This window comes from Hypanus sabinus, chromosome X2, assembly GCF_030144855.1.
Source record: "Hypanus sabinus isolate sHypSab1 chromosome X2, sHypSab1.hap1, whole genome shotgun sequence".
Classification (NCBI taxonomy): Eukaryota; Metazoa; Chordata; class Chondrichthyes; order Myliobatiformes; family Dasyatidae; genus Hypanus; species Hypanus sabinus.
The window spans coordinates 14482474-14501690 of NC_082739.1; the positions used below are offsets into that span (position 1 = coordinate 14482474).

Consider the following 19217-nt stretch of genomic DNA (forward strand, 5'->3'; position numbering starts at 1 on the left):
AAAGCCTGATATTCAGTCAAACACCATATTGTAATACAACCTATTTCTTTGTTCCTGCCTTAGAATTACATGGCTAATTTGTCAATAACAACTCTATATGTCCCTGATTCAACAATTCCAATGCATTGCTTGACAACTTTACATTTTACAAGAGAAAATTTGCCAATGCTGGAAATCAAAGTAATACACACAAAATGCTGGAGGAACTCAGCAGGTCAGGCAGCAGGTAGGTTTCTGGACCTCAGAATTTAACAGTGCTAGTAATGGTGTCCTTGCTCTCAGTAAATTGAGGCCCAAGCTCTGTGCTGCTGTCCTTTTCAAGACCGCAGCACATACCTAGTCATGTCAGCCACTCCAGGTCCAAAAAATGGTGCAATTGTTTATGTTATGATCGCAAGACCCTCCTGGACACTAAGTCGACATCACTAATGAGTCCAATAAGAGTGGAGCTGTGTACTCTCAGGTTATTCTGTGGACCAGACATTCATACTGCGGAGTCGCCTGCTAAAGCCGCCGAGGAAAGAAGACGCCGGAAGCAGAGTGAGAGAAAGTAAGTATGGTAAGTGAGGTGCAGTCTGTGCTAGACAGAAGGCAAAACCCTTTAGACCAGCTTTCCCATCACTACTGCTTTCCAAAGTTTGAACCCTAGGAAACAAACTGCATTACGTACAACTGTAATGGAGCTAGTGCGAAATGAAGGACTGCTTTGTGCTTATCCTTACAGAAGTATGGCTCCAGGACACCACCCCAGACACAGCAATCCAACTAGAGCAGAGCTACCCAACCAGTTTTATGCCATGGACCTTACCATTAACTGAGGGGTCTGTGGACCCCTGAGGGGCTTGTCACTTTTCATTCGGATAGGAATGCTGCGACCTTCAGTAAAACCCACAGAGGAGGGCTTTGTATCTCTGGTAGTAGCAACCTACTGTTACGAGTTCTTAATGGTGAAGAGCAGGCCCTACTATTTACCAAGAGAGTTCACTGTATATATCCCGTCCTTGTGCTAGTGTTGGGGAAGCAGTTCGTGAACTCCACTGTGCCAGCGGTGACCTGCTACCTCACACCCTGACAATTTCTTTGTTATTGGCAACTTTAATCATGCAAACTTAAAAATGGTCCTACCTAAATTTTATCAACATGTGGACTTTGCTACCATTGGAGAGAACACATTAGACCTGGTTTACAACATCATCTATGGGGACTACAAGGCTGCCCCCGGCCCCCACCCAGGACACTCTGGTTACTTATCTGTTACATTAATCCCTACATACAGACCAGTTTTAAAATGAGTCCATAAGACAAAGGAGCAGAAGTCAGCCATTTGGCCTATCGAGTCTGCTCCACCATTTTATCATGAGTTGATCCAATCTCCCATTTAGTCCCACTCCCCTGCCTTCTCACCATAACCTTTGATGCCCTGACTACTCAGATACCTATCAATCTCTGCCTTAAATACACCCAATGACTTGAGCTCCACTGCCGCCCGTGGCAACAAATTCCACAGATTCACCACCCTCTGGCTAAAAAAAATTCTTCCCATCTCTGTTCTGAATGTGTGTCCTTCAATCTATAAGTCATGCTCTCTTGTACCAGACTCCCCCACCATGGGAAACAACTTTGCCACATCCACTCCGTCCATGCCTTTCAACAGTCGAAACGTTTCTATGGGGTCCCCCCTCATTCTTCTAAACTCCAAGGAGTACAGTCCAAGATTCCTCATTCCTCAAATATTCCTCATTAACCCTCGCATTCCTGGCATCATTCTAGTGAATCTTCTCTGAACCCTCTCCAATGTCAGCACATCCTTTCTTAAATAAGGAACCCAAAACTGCACACAGTACTCCAAGTGAGGTCTTACTAGTTCCTTATAGAGCATCAACATCCTCTAGAAATGAATGCCAACATTGCATTCGCCGCCTTCACCACCAACTCAACCTGGAGGTTAACCTTAAGGGTATCCTGCACAAGGACTCCCAAGTCCCATTGCATCTCAGAACTTTGAATTCTCTCCCCATTCAAATAATAGTCTGCCTGTTTATTTCTTCTACCAAAGGGCATGACCGTACACTTTCTGACATTGTAATTCATTTGCCACTTCTTTGCCCATTCCCCCGATCTATCCAAGTCTCTCTGCAGATTCTGTTTCCTCAGCACTACCTGCCCCTCCATCTATCTTTGTATCATCAGCAAACTTAGCCACAAAGCCATCTATTCCATAATCCAAATTGTTGATATACAACGTAAAAAGAAACGCAGACCCAACACGGACCCTTGTTGCATCCTTTTTCCATTTGAAAATTTCATTTTTGGAATACATCTGTCTTGCACCTTCCTCACTTCTTGCGTAAACCCCAGCCACTGCTGCTCTGCGGTCCTTCCTGCTAGTGTCCCTTTCCAGTCAACTTTGGCCAGTTCCTCTCTCATGCCACTGTAATTTCCTTTACTCCACTGAAATACTGACACATCAGATTTCGGCTTCTCTTTCTCAAATTTCACAGTGAACTCAATCATGTTGTGATCACTGCCTCCTAAGGATTCCTTCACCTCAATCTCTCTAATCACCTCTGGTTCATTACACAATACCCAATCCAGTACAGCCGATCCCCTAGTGGGCTCAACAACAAGCTGTTCTAAAAAGCTATCTCGTAGACATCCTACAAATTCTCTCTCTTGAGATCCAGTGCCGACCTGATTTTCCCAATCCATTCGCATCTTAAAATCCCCTACAATTATCATAACACTGCCCTTCTGGCAAGCCTTTTCTATTTCCTGTTGTAATTTGTTGTCCACATATAGGAGGCCTATATATAACTGTCATCAGGGTCCTTTTACCTCTGTGATTTCTTAGCTCAACCCATAAAGATTCTGCACCTTCCGATTCTAAGTTAACTCTTTCTGATGATTTAATATCATTTCTTACCATTAAAGCCACGCCACCCCCTCTGCCTATCTGCCTATCCTTCCGAAACACCGTGTATCCTTGGACGTTCAGCTCCCAGAGTCATGCATCCTTTAGCCACGTCTCAGTGATGGCCACAATATCATGCCTGCCAATCTGTAGCTGTACAACAAGATCATCCACCTTATTCCTTATGCTGCGTGCATTTAAGTATAACAGTCCAGTATTTGGTACTTTTTGCTTTGATTGCACTGCAATTCATCCCAATGGCTGCAAATTTGCCCCATCACCTGCCTGTCCTTCCTGACATCTTTACTGCTCACTCTTAGATTTATTTCTGTTTTCCCCCTCCTCCACTCTATCATTCCGGTTTACCATCCTCCTGCCAAATTACTTTAAACTCTCCCTAACAGTTCTATTAAACCTTACCGACAAGATATTGGTCCCCTTCAGGTTCAGGTGTAACCCGTCCTTTTTGAACAGGTCATACTTCCCCCAGAAAAGATCCCAATGATCCAACAATCTGAAGCCCTGGCCCCTGTACCAGTCTCTCAGCCACGCATTCATCAGCCTGATCCTACTATTCTTGCCCTCGCTAGCACGTGGCACAGGTAGCAATCCTGAGATTACTACCCTGGAGGTCCTGCTTCTCAGCTTCCTTCCTAACCCCCAGAAATCTCTCTTCAGGACCTCCTCCGTTTTCCTATCTATGTCATTGGTACCAACATGTACCAAGACAGCTGGCTGCTCGTCCTCTCCCTTCAGGATATTCTGGACCCAATTCAAGACATCCTGTACCATGGCACCTGGGAGGCAGCACACCATGCGGGTATCTCTATCAGGCTCACAGAATCTCTTGTCTGTTCTCCTGACTATGGAATCACCTATGATTACTGCATTCCTCTTCTCCATCCTTTCCCTCCTGCACAACAGCGCCAGGCTCAGTGCCAGAGACACGGTCAGGTCATCCCCCTCAACAGCATCTGAAATGATATACTTGTTGCTGAGAGGGGCATCCACAGGGGTGCTCTCCACTATCCGGGCATTTCCCTTCTGTCTCCTGACAGTCACCCAGCTTTCTGACCCCTGTAGCCTAGGAATGTCTACCTCCCTATAGCTCCTTTCTATCACCTCTTCATTTTCTCTAATAAGCAGTAGGTCATCAAGCTGCAGCTCCAGATCCGTAACACGGTCTCCGAGGAGCTGAATCTCGGTGCACCTGGCACAGATGTGGCCATCAGGGAGGCTGGAGGTCTCCCAGGATTCCCACATCTGACACCCTGAACAAAGCACTAACCCTGCAGACATGCTACCTAATTCTACAGGAATGAAACAAGGAAAAATAAGTCTACTCACAAAACACATTTTTTAAACCGTTAACTCATACCGTTAGCTGTATGAGTCCTGCTGTTCCTCTGTCTGGGCCGATTCGCCAAGGGGGAGAAAAAAAGTTGGTGCCTCGCTCTTGCCTTTTCCCGTTATCTCCTAAGCCTGTTAAGCCAAAGCCCTACACTCTGCTGCCCACTGTATAGGGTGGTCTTTTTAAACACTCTGCGCTGTCCTGTCTAGGTCACGCGCCCGTGCAGTCTTGCCCTTCTTGTACTCGAAGTTTTTTTAAAAATCTGCCTTCCTTCAGAATTTAGCTCTCTAACTGTCCTTGTCCCGATCCAAAAAACCCGTCCACAAGGAAATCAGGATCTGGCCAGTAGGAGCAATCTCAGTGTTTCGAAAGCAGATCTCAAACAATCCATGTTGGCAGCAACGTCTCCAGCTCCATCATGCTGAGCACTGGTGCACCACCCCACCCTCCCAGCCAGGGCTGTGTGCTCAGCCCACTACTGCTCACACACAACTGTAGTGTTTAATTCAGCTCTCATCACATTAAGTTCATTGATGACACAACTGTGGTTGGCCTCACCAGCAACAATGATGGACTGGCATACAGAGAGGCAGTAGAACAAGGTTGTGGACTGGTGCAAACATAACGAGTCCTAACATGGACAAGACTAAAGAAATGACTGTGGAATTCAAGAAGGTGCAGGCTAACCACTCTACTGCATGTCAACGGCTCCTCTATGGTGAGGGTCAGGAGCACCAAGTTTCTGACAGTGCATAACACAAATGATCTCATCTGGTCCCTCAACACCACTTCTTTAGTTGAGAAAGCACAGCAGCACCTCCACTTCCTGAGGAGATTGAGGTGTGATTCTCCTCACCGCCATTCTAACAGAACACTATTGAGAGCGTCCTGACTAGTTGTATCACAATCTGATATGGGAATTGCAAAGCACCTGACTGCACAACCCTGCAACAGATTGAGAGCTGCTGAGAGAATGATTGGGGTCTCTCTCTCCCCCTCCCCATAACCATCCAGGCCATACTCCAGAAGCACTATATTCACAGAGCCCTCAGCACTGTCAGGAACCTCTCCTATGAACAGAAAACTTGCCTCTATCTTTTGAAATCCTCTTTAAAATAAGATTTTCATACAGAGTCCTTTATCTCAGTGCTGTGCTGTCTTTGGGATGTACTCCTTTGAAGTGGGATTATAACTGCACATTGATGTGCTTCACGGTGACAAGCCTTCAATGAAAGAATCACAATAGCCAATAATCTGGCAAGCATTGAGAGTAAAGAGGAGGTTTCCCCCGGTATATAAAAGCCACAAGCATGCCTCCGCCTGAATAGTTGATCAGGTACAGGACATCAAATGACAGGTGGGTCAACCATTCTGTACCTAGTTCCCAGCATTTACTCTGTGTCCTGTCTGTTTCTCCTTATCCCTCTTTAGAACATAGAACAAGTACAGCACAGGAACAGACCTTTTGGGTCCACAATGTTGTGACAAACCAAATAAACTGGTAATCAAATGGCTAAATAAACTAATTCTATCTGGCTACACAATGTCCATATCCCTCCACTTTTCTCACATTCATGTGCCCATCTACATATCTCTTGTCCCTAATGTATCTACCTCCCACCACCACCCCAGACAGTGCATTCCAAGCACCCACCACTCTTGTTTAAAAAAAAACTTTGAACAACTTTTCTTGTATCTCCTTTAAAATTGCCCCCATCCACCTTAAATCAGGAGTTCCCAACCTTTTTTAGTGCCATGGACCAATACCATTAAGTAAGGGGTCTGGTACCCCAGGTTGGGAACTCTCACCTTCAATGTATGCACTCTGGTATTAGACATTTCAGCCCTGGGAAGCAGATATTGTCTGTCTACTGTTATCTATTCGGGTAGATGGAGTTCGTCAGCCTGGGAAGGCAGTCCATCTAAGAGAGGGAAAACTCTGATTTCAAACCTCCACTGCCTTATGGCCATTGCCATTCCTGGGAAAGGCTGTGGGAGTAAACCCTGAGGACAAATCCAGAGCTGGAGTCTCTAAGGCAGCCCGACGTTGTCTTTAACTCGTACTGGCAACTACTGCAATGACACTGGTGCCAAGCTGTATTGGCCGTTGCCTTTCCCTTGGACTACACCAGTGGCGTGAAGAGGGGAGACTCCATACAACCTTGCCCAGGCCTGTGCCCTGGAGAGGGTGTAGATCCATGGTCTCGTGAGACTAATGGATGCCACACACACTATCTATATGTCTCATAATCCTGTCAACCTCCCCAGCCTCAGTCGCTCCAGAGAAAACAACCCAAGTTTGTCAAACCTCTTGTTATGCCATATGCCCTGTAATCCAGGCAGCATCCTGGTAAACCTCATCTGCACCCTCTCCAAAGCCTTGACATCCTTCTTAGAATGGGGTGACCAGAACTGTGTGCAATACTCCAGATGCAACCTAACTAGTTTTATAAAGCTACAGCATAACTTCCTGTCTTTTAAACTCAATGCCTTCCTGATGTGCAGAAACACAAAATCCACATCCCAGCCATGCGACTAACCTCTTCTCCTGATGGGTCCAATGGAGAGAATCTGCTCTTTCGTGAGCTGCCCACTTTTGTCAGCAAGTCTCCTGTTGTGAGTGGGACAAGTCTACAGGAACAAATATTGAAGGACTTAGTCAGTATGTGCCTGCACCATTCTTTACATCAGAAACCTAGCAAACAGAGCAGCTTGCTTCCAGCTCCTTGATTTTGCTTGCCCTTGTGTGCACCTTGATACTACTTTAATCATATAAGCACCTTGCCCATTCCTTTCCTGCCTCTGATATCGCACCCCACCATGTGTTCTCTCTCACCATTATACCAGACATAATACAAAACATCCCAATGTTATTATGACCATCTCCCTACAAACCTTAAGTGGCTGAGATAGAGAACTCAATTTATGGAGCATTGTTTTGTTTTTCTTTCAAGTTCATTCATAGTCAAACGTTGCAGACCCAAGGGTTTTGATATGTAAATTAGACCACAATAATGAAAGGTTTCCGTGCACATTTGGTTTAGAATACACAGGTTTTGAAATGTAGTCGGCATTACTGATAGTTGTGATTAGGTATGATTCTTATTACTCACAACTTTGCAGTTATTGATATCTGAATCACACAATGACACATCACAGTGTAGGTGAATCTCGTCATAATCCCCAATAAACTTGAACACGATGATATGGAAGCGGCAAGTGAGAGACACGCCATTCTCCTCCATCTCTATCGTGCTGTCCTTTGAGTTTGGACACCTGCTCAAGCAAGAACAGAGAGATAATTCTTTATGAATGAAAACATTAGGCCGTAACCACGCAAGGGTTGTTACCAGAATCTGGGCCTGCACTTCAGGGGGCCTAGGGTCTGTTGGTGTTTCCTCACAAAGGGAATGTGATGGAACTAGAGCCACCAGCGAGTGGAATCTGTAGGTATACCTGAGGTGACTTGATAGAGGTGTACAAGATGACAAGAAGCATTAATAGAGTGGATAGCCAGAAGCTTTTTCTCCAGGCTGGAAATGGCTAACACAAGGAGACACAATTTTAAGGTAATTGGAGAAAAGTAAAGGGGGATGTTAGAGTTTTTTAAAAAAACGGAATGAGTGGTGGGTACATGGAATATGCTGTCAGGGTTGGTGGTAGAGGCAGAGGCAGATACATCAGGGACGTTTAAGAGACTCTTAGATAGACACGTGGATGAAAGAAAAATGGAGGGCTATGGAGAAGGGAAAGGTTAGATTGATCTCAGTGGGTTAATAGTTGGGCACTTCTTGGTCTGAGAGGCTTGTATGTTCCATGTATACCTTTACAGGAAGGATGCCCACCCTTGAAGAGTGTGAGGGAGCATCTTCAAACAAACAGTGATAAGTGAAAATCTCAGAAGATTGCTTTGTCAGAGAACAGGAGCTAATCCAGAGCAAGTGAACGTCAGAGAAAGGACTGCTGGCGGTTTTGACGGGTGGATTTCAGATCGGAATGCAGAAAGATGGAAGGGTGGAGTGTTAGGTGCAGAGAGATGAGCTCACTGGTGTGGGATTATGGCTAACGATGGAAAGACAAGCTCAGTGCACTGAGCCATGAGCAGATGCAATTCTCCACCTATCCTTCAAGGGTTGCGGAGGTGAGTGATTACAGCTACCTTTGCCAATGATGTCCAAGTCCCAACAATTGACAAAATAACACTGAACAAGTTACTGCATGACCTGCCATGCTAAGTTGGAAAGAATCTGTCAAGTTGTTTTGCATTTGGGAAATGTGTAAACACAAATGTCACAGCCTCTTTTAGTTTTTGGGCACAGGCAAGAACAAGATATCTCACCGTAAAGATTCAGGAAAAAATTCACACCCACCCTTGTTCTATTATCATATAGCGTAGCCGGTCCTTTGGATTGCGTGATGGAGTAGCCCAGCACCGATTGATGACCAGTATGAGCTGGGTAGAATCTGCGCCCTCAACAAACACCCCAATGTATAGGACATCCCGGGTCGTGAGTGTCACCTCGCCTTCTCGATACGGAAACTTGTAGGACGAGTTTTTATACAGAGCCATTTTAGTGATGAAGCTGCCGCCTTTAGTGGGAAGGGTGAGGTTGACGACACTAATGTAAACAGAGAACATCACTTAACATTCAGAGGAACACAATAACCCTACATTTCCCATGTTTGAACTTGACTGCCATTTCAACTTGTATTGTTCACCACAAAACTTTAAAAACATGGCCAAAATAGAGAGCTGAATTCACGAAGCACTGGGAGGTAAAGAAGAGTGGACTACCTCAGGATTTTAATGCCTCAATCACAGCAACTTAAAGTTTCATTAATGAGCTCTATATCTGTAAGTTTCCTTACTATGGTTTAAGATGAAACTTCAAACAGGTTCTTGAATTTATAAACGGTGACCAGGAAATCAAGTACGATTAAGAAAGAGATTCAAATAGTAATTGACCTGATGCAATGTCAATAACACTTCTGCGAACTGTAAACAAGTTTGTGTCTGCCAATTGAAGATAAAGTGTGCAATAAATAACGAGGTGCAGTATCAGTTATTTGTTGTGCATCTGTTAGACCCATCTACACCAATAACACAGCCAATAAGAATCAAGGAAAACTTCAAGAGAAAATCGAGACAGAGTTAGAGCTAGCAGCCATCGTGGGTGCAAAGCCCATTGTTGTGAAACTCATTTGTTCCCCTTCTCCTCACATTTCTCTGCAAAATACAGGAAAGGGAACAGCCAATCAGAATCGTGGAAAGGCAATGCCTGAAGGCTTGACCCAAGACACCATTTACCTTAGCATTGGCCTTATAACAGTTTCTAAAGAAACCTTCAGGTCGAGTTCGTAGGCACAGGAAAACTCCACGTTGATAACTCTGTCACGAGTGATCACACTCCCTGTGTTGTTCAGACTCTCGATCCAGACAGTGTTCGTGTACATTATGTGGGTTTCATTAGTCTGTGGAGAAGAAAATAGCTGTTCCAATGGAGGAAATAATCTAATTCTTCTCTTACTCTTTGATTGTAAACTAGATGAACACGCCCAGCCCTACCATGATAACTAATTCATCTTTTACTCGAACCTAAGTGGCGCCAAACTGGAATGGTTTTCAGACATGTACTTGTGCATATGAACTCCACCGTGGATGGTCCCAAGCCCAGCAGCGAAAGGAGGAAGATTGGGCATGGGGCTAGCAAACCCATCCCGTAAAGACCCGGTGCTTCAGAGATGCCAACTGAAGCTCCGAAGATTTCATTCCTGGGAGAGGAAGGATCTTCGAAGGTGGGCCACACCTGGGACCAACGAGAATGAGGAGGTTGTGCATATGAAAATAAAGCAGTATTTTGATTTACAGTCTGCCTCAACATTCAGAGATATTACTCTGCCTCAACCCAGACATTTTGTGTTGTGTACTTCACAGCACAAGGTTTCTCCAGTTAAAACCACTCTCCTCCTGCTCACCGTCACTCACTCCATCCTCCGCCTCAGTGTGTGACCTTCCTAAATCAGTACAGGAGTTGGGATATTATGCTGAGGTTGAATTTGGAGCATTGTGCACAGTTCTGGTCACCCTCTTCAGGAAAGCTGTCAATATGCTTAAGAGTCCAGAGAAAATTTACAAGAATGTTGCTGCAACTTTAGGACCCGAGTGGTAGGAAGAGGTTGAATTAATTAGGACATTATTCCCTGGAGAGTAGGAGGAGTGAGGAGAAATCTTATAGAGGTATACAAAAGTATGAGGGGAATAGGGTAATTAAATAGAGGCTTTTTCCCCTTGGGTTGGGTGAGACTAGAACTTGAGATCATAGGATTAAGGTGAAACATTTCAGGGGAACCAAAAAGGAAGAGGTCAGCGTGAGTGTAAAATGAGCTGCCACAGAAGTGATGGATCAGGGTTCAATTACAAAACCAAAGAGATATTTAGACATGTACATGGATGGGAAGGGTTTGGAGGGTTATGGTCCGGGTGCAGGTCGATGGGACTAGGCAGCATAACAAGCAAGCATGGTCTAGATGGGCCAAAGGTCCTGTTTCGTTGCTGTAGCGCCCTGTGACTCCATGACCCAGCTGCTCCGCAGTTTGTGCCTACATCTGGCAAAACTCAGACTTGCTTATGTGTAGAAACATAGAAAACCTACAGCGCAATACAGGCCCTTTGGCCCACAAAGCTGTGCCGAACACGTCCTTACCTTAGAAATTACCTAGGGTTACCTATAGCCCTTTATTCTTCTGAGCTCCATGTACCTGTCCAAAAGTCTCTTAAAATACCCTATCGTATCCGCATCCACCACTGGCAGCCCATTCCACGCACTCACCACTCTGAGTAAAAATAAAACTCACCCCTGACATCTCCTCTGTACCTACTTCCAAGCACCTTAAAACTGTGCCCTCTTGTGTTAGCCATCTCAGCCCTGGGGAAAAGCCTCTAACAATCCACACGATCAATGCCTCTCATCATCTTGTACACCTCTATCAGGTCACCTCTCATCCTCCATCACTCCAAGGAGAAAAGGCCAAGTTCACTCAACCTATTCTCATAAGGCATGCTCCCCAATCCAAGCAACATCCTTGTAAATCTCCTCTGCACCCTTTCTACGGTTTCCACATCCTTCCTGTAGTGAGGTGACCAGAACTGAGCACAGCACAGTGTCTCACTCTTACTTTAATTAATAAAGAATTTGGACATTTTACCAAATCCCAAACTCAGCACTTTTCCCACAGAGGCCCTTAGAATGTACAATTCCTCCCTAGGAATTCTTGGGATGATTACTGTAGGTGTGCAGAGTTGAGGCAAGGTCAGGGGTGAAAGCAGCTGAAAGATTTGAAAGAAAGATTAGCTTTATTTGTCACATGTATAAAAAATATAGTGAGATGCATGGTCTGTGTCAAATCAAATCAGTGAGGATTGTGGGGTCAAGTGTCACTGTGCTTCCAGCGGTAGCATAGCAGGCCCGCAACTCACTAATGCTAGCCGTCGTCTTTGGACTGTGGGAGAAAACAAGGGCACACAGAGGGAACCCACGCGGAGACCGAACAAATTCCTTACCCACAGCAGTGAGAATCAAACCTCGAACGATGATTGCTGACGTTGTAAGGCGATGACGCTCACTGCTACCCAACCATGCTGCTTTAGATGAAAGAAGTTTAGAGAAAGTGCTGTGGGGTGGGGTATGTGCGGGGAGCTATCAACAGAATTAAATAAAGACAAGTATTCACCTTCATAATATTCCCACAGTTCTGGTTAGTGTTATTGATATGAAATGCAATAAAATCATCTCCTTCTGAGCCCAAACAACGGTTATCATTAATGCGAACATCCTCGCGTTCAAACCCCAGCTGGTAGAGTCGGCACTTGGAAATATAAACCTCCATCTGGGAGTGTTTGCACACCACATCTGCCTGAACAATGTCATCTGCAAAGGAAAAGTAAGAGAAGCACAGGGTTTAAAGAGGAACAACTGCTTGAGGAGCAAGACATAGTCTATGTTGCCAATGCTCCTTCATGTTTAAAGCTAATGTGTCAACCTATCAAGGGAACATGTGTTTCTGAACAGAGAGTTAACCTACAGGGAATTAAGGAGCAACTCATTTCTGCAATTCACTGCTACATACACAAAAAGCTGAGGGAAGATATAGATGTGATGAATGCACTGGTGTTGGAGAGGATGGATGGTAATTCTCTGGGAAAGGGAGATAGGAATGGGTGATAAAAAGAATGGAAAACCTGCATCTGTGAAGGGAGGAAACCTGATGATCTCACTGTCTGACTGAATGAGGATATTCAACATTTTCTGCTTATCTACTTCTTGGCTTTTGCTGTGCATCTGGCAACTGTTCAAATACAATAATAGTGATTCAATTATTCTTAAAAGGGTTGTGATATTCCTAAAATACAAGGTCTTTTAATTGCTTTTTTTTAAAAACATAAATATCCTTGACCATTTGGAACAGTTTATTTTTTGTATGAGGGTCTTTGCTGTTGCAGAAGATTCAGGGTCTGATGTTCAGTTGAAATAAAAACAGAAAATGCTATGAACAAGGATTGGTGGAAACTGATTTAGACGAAGGCATTGAGAATAACATCAGCAAGTTTACTGATGATACTAAGCTGGGTGGCAGTGTGACATGAGATGGTTAGGAGAATTCAGGGTGACTTGGATAGGCTGGGTGAGTGGGCAGATACTTGGCAGATGACGTTTAATGTGAATAAATGTGAGGTTACCACTTTGGGAGTAAGAACAGGAAGGCAGATTATTATCTGAACAGTGTAGAGTTAGGTAAGGGAGAAATACAAAGAGATTTCGGAGTCCTTGTTCATCAGTCACTGAAGGTGAATGAGCAAGTGCAGCAGGCAGTGAAGAGGGCAAATGGAATGTTGGCCTTTACTACAAAGGGAATTGAGTACAAGAGCAAGGAAATCCTCTTGCATTTGTACAGGGCCCTGGTGAGACCACACCTGGAGTATTGTGTACAGTTTTGGTCTCCAGGGTTAAGGAAGGACATCCTGGCTGTAGAGGAAGTGTAGCATAGATTCACAAGGTTAATTCCTGGGATGTCAGGACTGTCTTATGCAGAGAGGTTAGAGAGACTGGGCTTGTACACACTGGAATTAAGGAGATTGAGAGGGGATCTGATTGCAACATATAAGATTATTAAAGGATTGGACAAGATAGAGGCAGGAAATATGTTCCAGATGCTGGGAGAGTCCAGTACCAGAGGGCATGGTTTGAGAATAAGGGGTAGGTCATTTAGGACAGAGTTAAGGAAAAACTTCTTCTCCCAGAGAGTTGTGGGGGTCTGGAATGCACTGCCTCGGAAGGCAGTGGAGGCCAATTCTCTGGATGCTTTCAAGAAGGAGCTAGATAGATATCTTACATATAGGGAAATCAAGGGATATGGGGACAAGGCAGGAACCGGGTATTGATAGTAGATGATCAGCCATGATCTCAGAATGGCGGTGCAGGCTCGAAGGGCCGAATGGTCTACTTCTGCACTATTGAAAAGATTAATGTTTTACATTGAAATCCATCAGAATTGTTACAACTGTTTCTCTCTCCACAGATAATGTCTGCCCATTTAAGTATTTCCAGTCTTTTCTAATCTTATTTGGGATTTCCAGCATCTTTACTTCTTTGATTATCAATTTTATGAGCAAATATTAGTTTAGACCCACCAGCTCAAAGCCTAGATAAATATCCTAAAAGGTCAACTTCAGATCATTGAAGACCATTAGCCATTCTTTTCATGAGGGAGTCTCCAGCTCTTTAAGTTGCTTCCTCCTTTATGATGAGTACAAGCAACTCGCTGCTGTTTGCTAACAGACCTTGATAGGTTGGTTAAGAAGGCATATGGAGCATTGGCCTTCATTCGTCAGGGGATTGAGTTCAAGATCCGTTAGATAATGTTTCAGCTCTATAAAACCCTGGTGAGACCACACTTGGAGAGGAGTGTCCGTTTCTGGTCACCTCATTATAGGAATGATGAGGAAGCTTTAGAGAGGGTGCAGAGGAGATTTACCAAGATGTTGCTTGGATTAGGGAGCATGTCTTATGAGGAAAGGTTGAGCAAGCCAGGGCTATTTACTTTGGAGCAAAGGAGGATGAGAGATGAAATGATAGAGGTGTACAAGATGATAAGAGGCATACATTAAGTGGACAGCTAGAAACTTTGTTCCCCAGGGGTGGAAATGGCTTATACGAGAGGACATAATTTTAAGGTGATTGGAGGAAAGTATGGGGGGGGGGGAATGTCAGAGGTAGGTTTTTCTTTTACACTGAGAGTGGTGGGTGTTTCCAGAAGTGGGAGAAAAGGTAGATATATTAAGGACATTTAAGACAGGCACATGGTTGAAAGAAAAATGGAGGGCTATGGGGGAGGGAAAGGTTAGATTGATCTTGGAGTAGGTTAAAATGTCGGCACAACACTGTACTGTGCTGAATATATGCTCGATGATACCAACAACACGTTGCATCAATATAACCGGATCCAGCATTCACCAACCTCTTCACCTCAGGGATCCTCATGTGAATTACACCAGAGAAGGACTGATCTGTCCCAGGAAATGCTCAATTTGACTACATCTACCCCTTACAGCACCAACACAATGCAGGAACCCTGCACAGGGTAACTTTCCAGAGTGGTGGGAAGCCATTCTAGGAAACTAGAAACAGTCCACTCACTTCACTTCCACAGGCCGAAGACTTTACAAGATAGATTACAAGAAGGTTACAGAAATGGACTAGGAACCACAAGGGACTAGAATCAACATGAATTTCCCTGGGTAAAAATGCCCTACATCATTCTTGTGTGCTACAAGGTTTAGTTCAGATACCCATTGTGTCCCCATGCATTTACCACTGTCAGGGCTGGGTTCTTCAGGGCAGCCACATAGGTCTCCATTACCCTGTCGACACAGACTGTAGTTGGTGCAGATGCCTCCAGCACATGGGTCATTGATCAATTCTGCTAAAAGAAGACAGACGGAGATGATTAACCCTTAAACTCAGCACACAGACGAGTCCATTTCCAATCATTGGAACACCCATCCCAAAAGACTCATTCAACTAGTCAAAAACAGTCCAAGGAGTTTAGATTCTCAAATTCCCACCCCGGATGGAGATCAGAGTCCTGAACCACCCATCACCCATCAAAGGGAGATTGGAGCCCCAAACCCCAATCCCAGGGGCATATCTGGCCGTGGAACCAAGCTCAGGGAGATCAGGCTCCTGAACCACATCCCTCCCCAATGAGATCAATGTGTCAAACCTCCACTCTGGAAGGGGGAGGGGTATGAAAATCAGAGCCCTGAACCCCACCCAGAGGACAGCTCTGAGACCAACCCCAGAGGAGATCAGAGCCCACTCAGAGGGAAATCAGAATCCTAACTCACACCCCACGGGGCAATGTGGTTCTGAACCCATGCCTTAAGGGCAGGTTAAATAACGAAAGGAACCCACCCACCGCCCAAAACCCTGACCTCAGGGTTTAGGGTTTAGACCACAGCCTCCAGTGTTACCAGCTTCTCCTTACAGCAATTCTCCCGCCGAATCCAGTCAGTGCTGAGGATTCCCAGTGAGCGACAGGCCTCTCCGTACGCTGCCAGCGAGCTACAGATCTGTGATCTCTTGTCCCAGAAGCAAGCATCCAATCCGCATGACTCATAAAATGGCACTGGGTTGACAAATCCGTAACATGGCTGGAAGAAACCCTTCATTTCCGTAAGTTTCAAACAACTCCCCTCATTCTGTAGCTGGAAGATGTCCCGATTATCACAGGTGTGGGATAGGACAGTGTACTGCTCTTCGTCACAGCTACAAGAGGGATAAATCTATTCAGTGTTTACAGAGAGAAAACCATTTGAACCCCTCCACCCTCATGTGCTCTCTGAAGACAATGTAGATTATCAAGACATGGAGAAGTTCCATAGCCTCTTGTTTGAACTGAGATGAGGAATTTCAGAAGAAATTCCAGGGAACTGTTCTACGTGTTCAGATTCTCTTCCAAATATCTCAGCCTCTCAAAATCGGTGGGGCTGTGGACAGAGACAGAGATGGAGAGTTGGAATAAAACTCACACTCTATATGGGTAGATGAAGAATGATTTTGAAATCAAAATATTCTAGATTGGAAACCAAAAGCACAATTGAAGACTTATGTGAATGTATTCCGAGGCCAAGCTCACTGTTAACCATGTACAAAAAGCCTCACCATGAAATGAAGCACGCATGGGCAAGGGTTTCAGGGATGGCCATTAGGTGAAGTATATCAGAGGTGGTGCCAGGCTGAATGGGTGATGGCACCAGACTGGCGATGGATGAGGTGGGGGCCTTGAAACAGCTCAGGAGATGTCAGGCTTCAATATCTACATCCTGTGAGCACTGTTTCAAGGCCTCCATCTCATCTAGCAACAATCCTGTGCTCTTCCAACCCATTCACCTTGATCTACTTCACCCAATGGCCAACCCAGAAACTCCTGCCCGCAATTGTTTTATACACTGGACTTGCCCTTAAAACTCTTAACAGGTTCAGATTTTAGGAGCAGGCTGTAAAATTTGACCTTATTCACTCACCATGTATCCTAGAGAGAAAAGTGATCTACTCAGGGGGAGATCAGGCTCTTGAAACACACCCCTTCCCAATTAAAGCAATGCATCAAGGCCCCAGCAACACACACAAATGCTGCTTGATCTCAGTGGGTCAGGCAGCATCTGTAGAAGTGAATAAACTGTCAACATTTCTCTGCACGGAAGATGCTCCTGGGAGCTACGTTGCAAATTTCAGGCAGGTCAGTCACTCTGATGAACCTGGAAAAGATTTGCTTTTCATATCTAACTTGGCAGTGACATGGCAATTGTCATGGAGTGGAAACTATATTAACAGCTGATATTGCAGAGAGGAACCAGCAAGAAGAGGAATAGACGGTGACAGAAGAGTCAAGTTTCCAGCATGTGCAGAATCTCATGTTTAGGGTTAATTAGAAGGCAGCTATATACAGGAGAGAGCCACAATATTATAAAGAAAGCCGAAAGATGGGATGCCAGAGTAAGTACGTGGCCATGTTAAGTCATGCCGTAATCAGTGTATTCTATAGTTGATGAAATCCACCGATTTCCAACCCCACAGTCACAGCCCCATTATTTGGATCTGTTGGTGACAAATCAGATTCTGAACCAAACTATGAGAGAAAAGGTCCATAACAATTTACGCATCTTTTTGGAACAGAAAGATGTCGAAAATATTGATAAAATAACTATAGGAATGAGGTCAGGGTATGAATTTTGGAAAATCAGTGAGGGAATTTTGTACATGAAGGAACAAAAATGCACGTGAACCCACACGGCATCACAAATACTAAATCCAGGCAACAGAATCCTCTCTCAAGATGAAAGCATCAGCAGGCTGAATATTCAAAGAGTCTTTGGCCTCTGATGGAGTCTCCGAGCCCCTTGTTACATGGAAGCTTCCCATTTTGTTTTATCCACTGGACTTACCAACAAAACTCCGACGGGTTCAGATTTTGGGAGCAGACAGTAGCAGTTCTGACCCTATTCACTCCCCATGTATCCCAGACGTTTTACCTGTTCTGCATGCCATTCGTTTTCCAGCTCTTTGCCAGCTCCAAGACAGATTGTGCCTGTTTTCCTCGCGAGCTGAGGTCATCATCGTTGGGATTTCCATTAAAGTTTCCACACAGACCACACACCTTGTTCTGCAGCCGCTCTCCCATCCTGATGGACAGCAAATTAAACCAGTTGTACTGGATCTGAATCCCCTGAATAGTGTCAATGACCAGGAAGCCCTCAGCTGTTGAGACCTTTGTCAGCCCTGTGACAATAGGAATGGAGACTGGGGTCCCATTCACCTGACAAAGAGGACAGTGTTAGTCACAATTTGGGGAGCACATTCCACTTTCCTTTCTCGTGAAGATACACTGCAGTTACTTGACCAATATCCTCCAGCACTACTCAGATCCAAGGACAACGGCAGCAAGGGCATTGGAACAGAACAGTTATAAACATGTGAGCAAATTTAACTTAAAATATATATAATTTACTATGTGTGTAAGAAAATAACAACAAAATAAACATAGCAAAGCCAATCTCCTGCAAGTCATACCTCCTCTTGATTAGATAAATCACTGTTGTTTCATGATACTTAATACCAGGTCACCCTGCAATTGGTGTCTGTTGAGGGAGCATTAGTAAATGCAAGTACCTTACCAACATTGAAAATGCACTTGGACGGGTACATGGATAGAAAAGGTTTCGAGAAATATGGGTCAAACGCGGGCAAATGAGACTAGTTTAGATGGGCATCTGGGTCAGCATGGTCCACTTGGGCTGAAGAACCTGTATCCATGCTATTTGAGTCTATGACACTAAATCACAGATGAAATTTAGAGGGCAGTTTAATAAGAATACTATATCAAAGAGTGTTGCAGAGAGAGACTGACAGTGCAAGGAGTGCAGACATGAGAAACAGTGAGGTCCAGAACACAGAACAGTGGATGAAAGAACAACGCCCATGTGTAAATGTAGAAAACTGAGAAAGTGAAAAAGATTAAGTATAATTAAACTGGTGAGAACATCATTAAACTGGAGAGAATGCCCAGAGGATTTACGAGGATGCTGCCAGGCCTTGAAGGGAAAGGTTGCACAGGCTCAAACCTCATTCCTTGGAGCACAGGAGATGGAGGGGCAGCCATATAGAGGTGTATAACGTCATGAGGGGAATAGTTAGAGTGAATGCACAGAGCCTTTTCCCCAGGGAGGGGACCTTAAAACCGGAGGGCATAGGTTTCAGTGGAGAGATGAAAAATTTAAAAGGGATTTGAGAGGCAACGTCCTCACACAGAAGGTAAACGGAATGAGGTGCCAGAGAAGGTGGTCAAAGCAGGTACGATAACACATTCAAAAGACAATACAGAATCCCATGCAAGGGT

At 44.7% G+C, this 19217-nt stretch overlaps 1 protein-coding gene across 1 annotated transcript in view; it reads right to left on the reverse strand.

The window, feature by feature from the left end:
* tecta (tectorin alpha) overlaps positions 1–19217 on the reverse strand; it is a 65569-nt gene that overhangs the window by 2126 nt on the left and 44226 nt on the right. Inside the window, exons 15-22 of the mRNA XM_059957058.1 lie at positions 17854–18137; positions 15807–16087; positions 15132–15242; positions 11994–12190; positions 9571–9734; positions 8633–8881; positions 7376–7538; positions 6803–6893 (exon numbers count right to left, since the gene is read on the reverse strand). Of these exons, the coding sequence (XP_059813041.1) occupies positions 6803–6893; positions 7376–7538; positions 8633–8881; positions 9571–9734; positions 11994–12190; positions 15132–15242; positions 15807–16087; positions 17854–18137 (1540 nt within the window). The remainder of the gene's footprint in view (positions 1–6802; positions 6894–7375; positions 7539–8632; positions 8882–9570; positions 9735–11993; positions 12191–15131; positions 15243–15806; positions 16088–17853; positions 18138–19217) is intronic.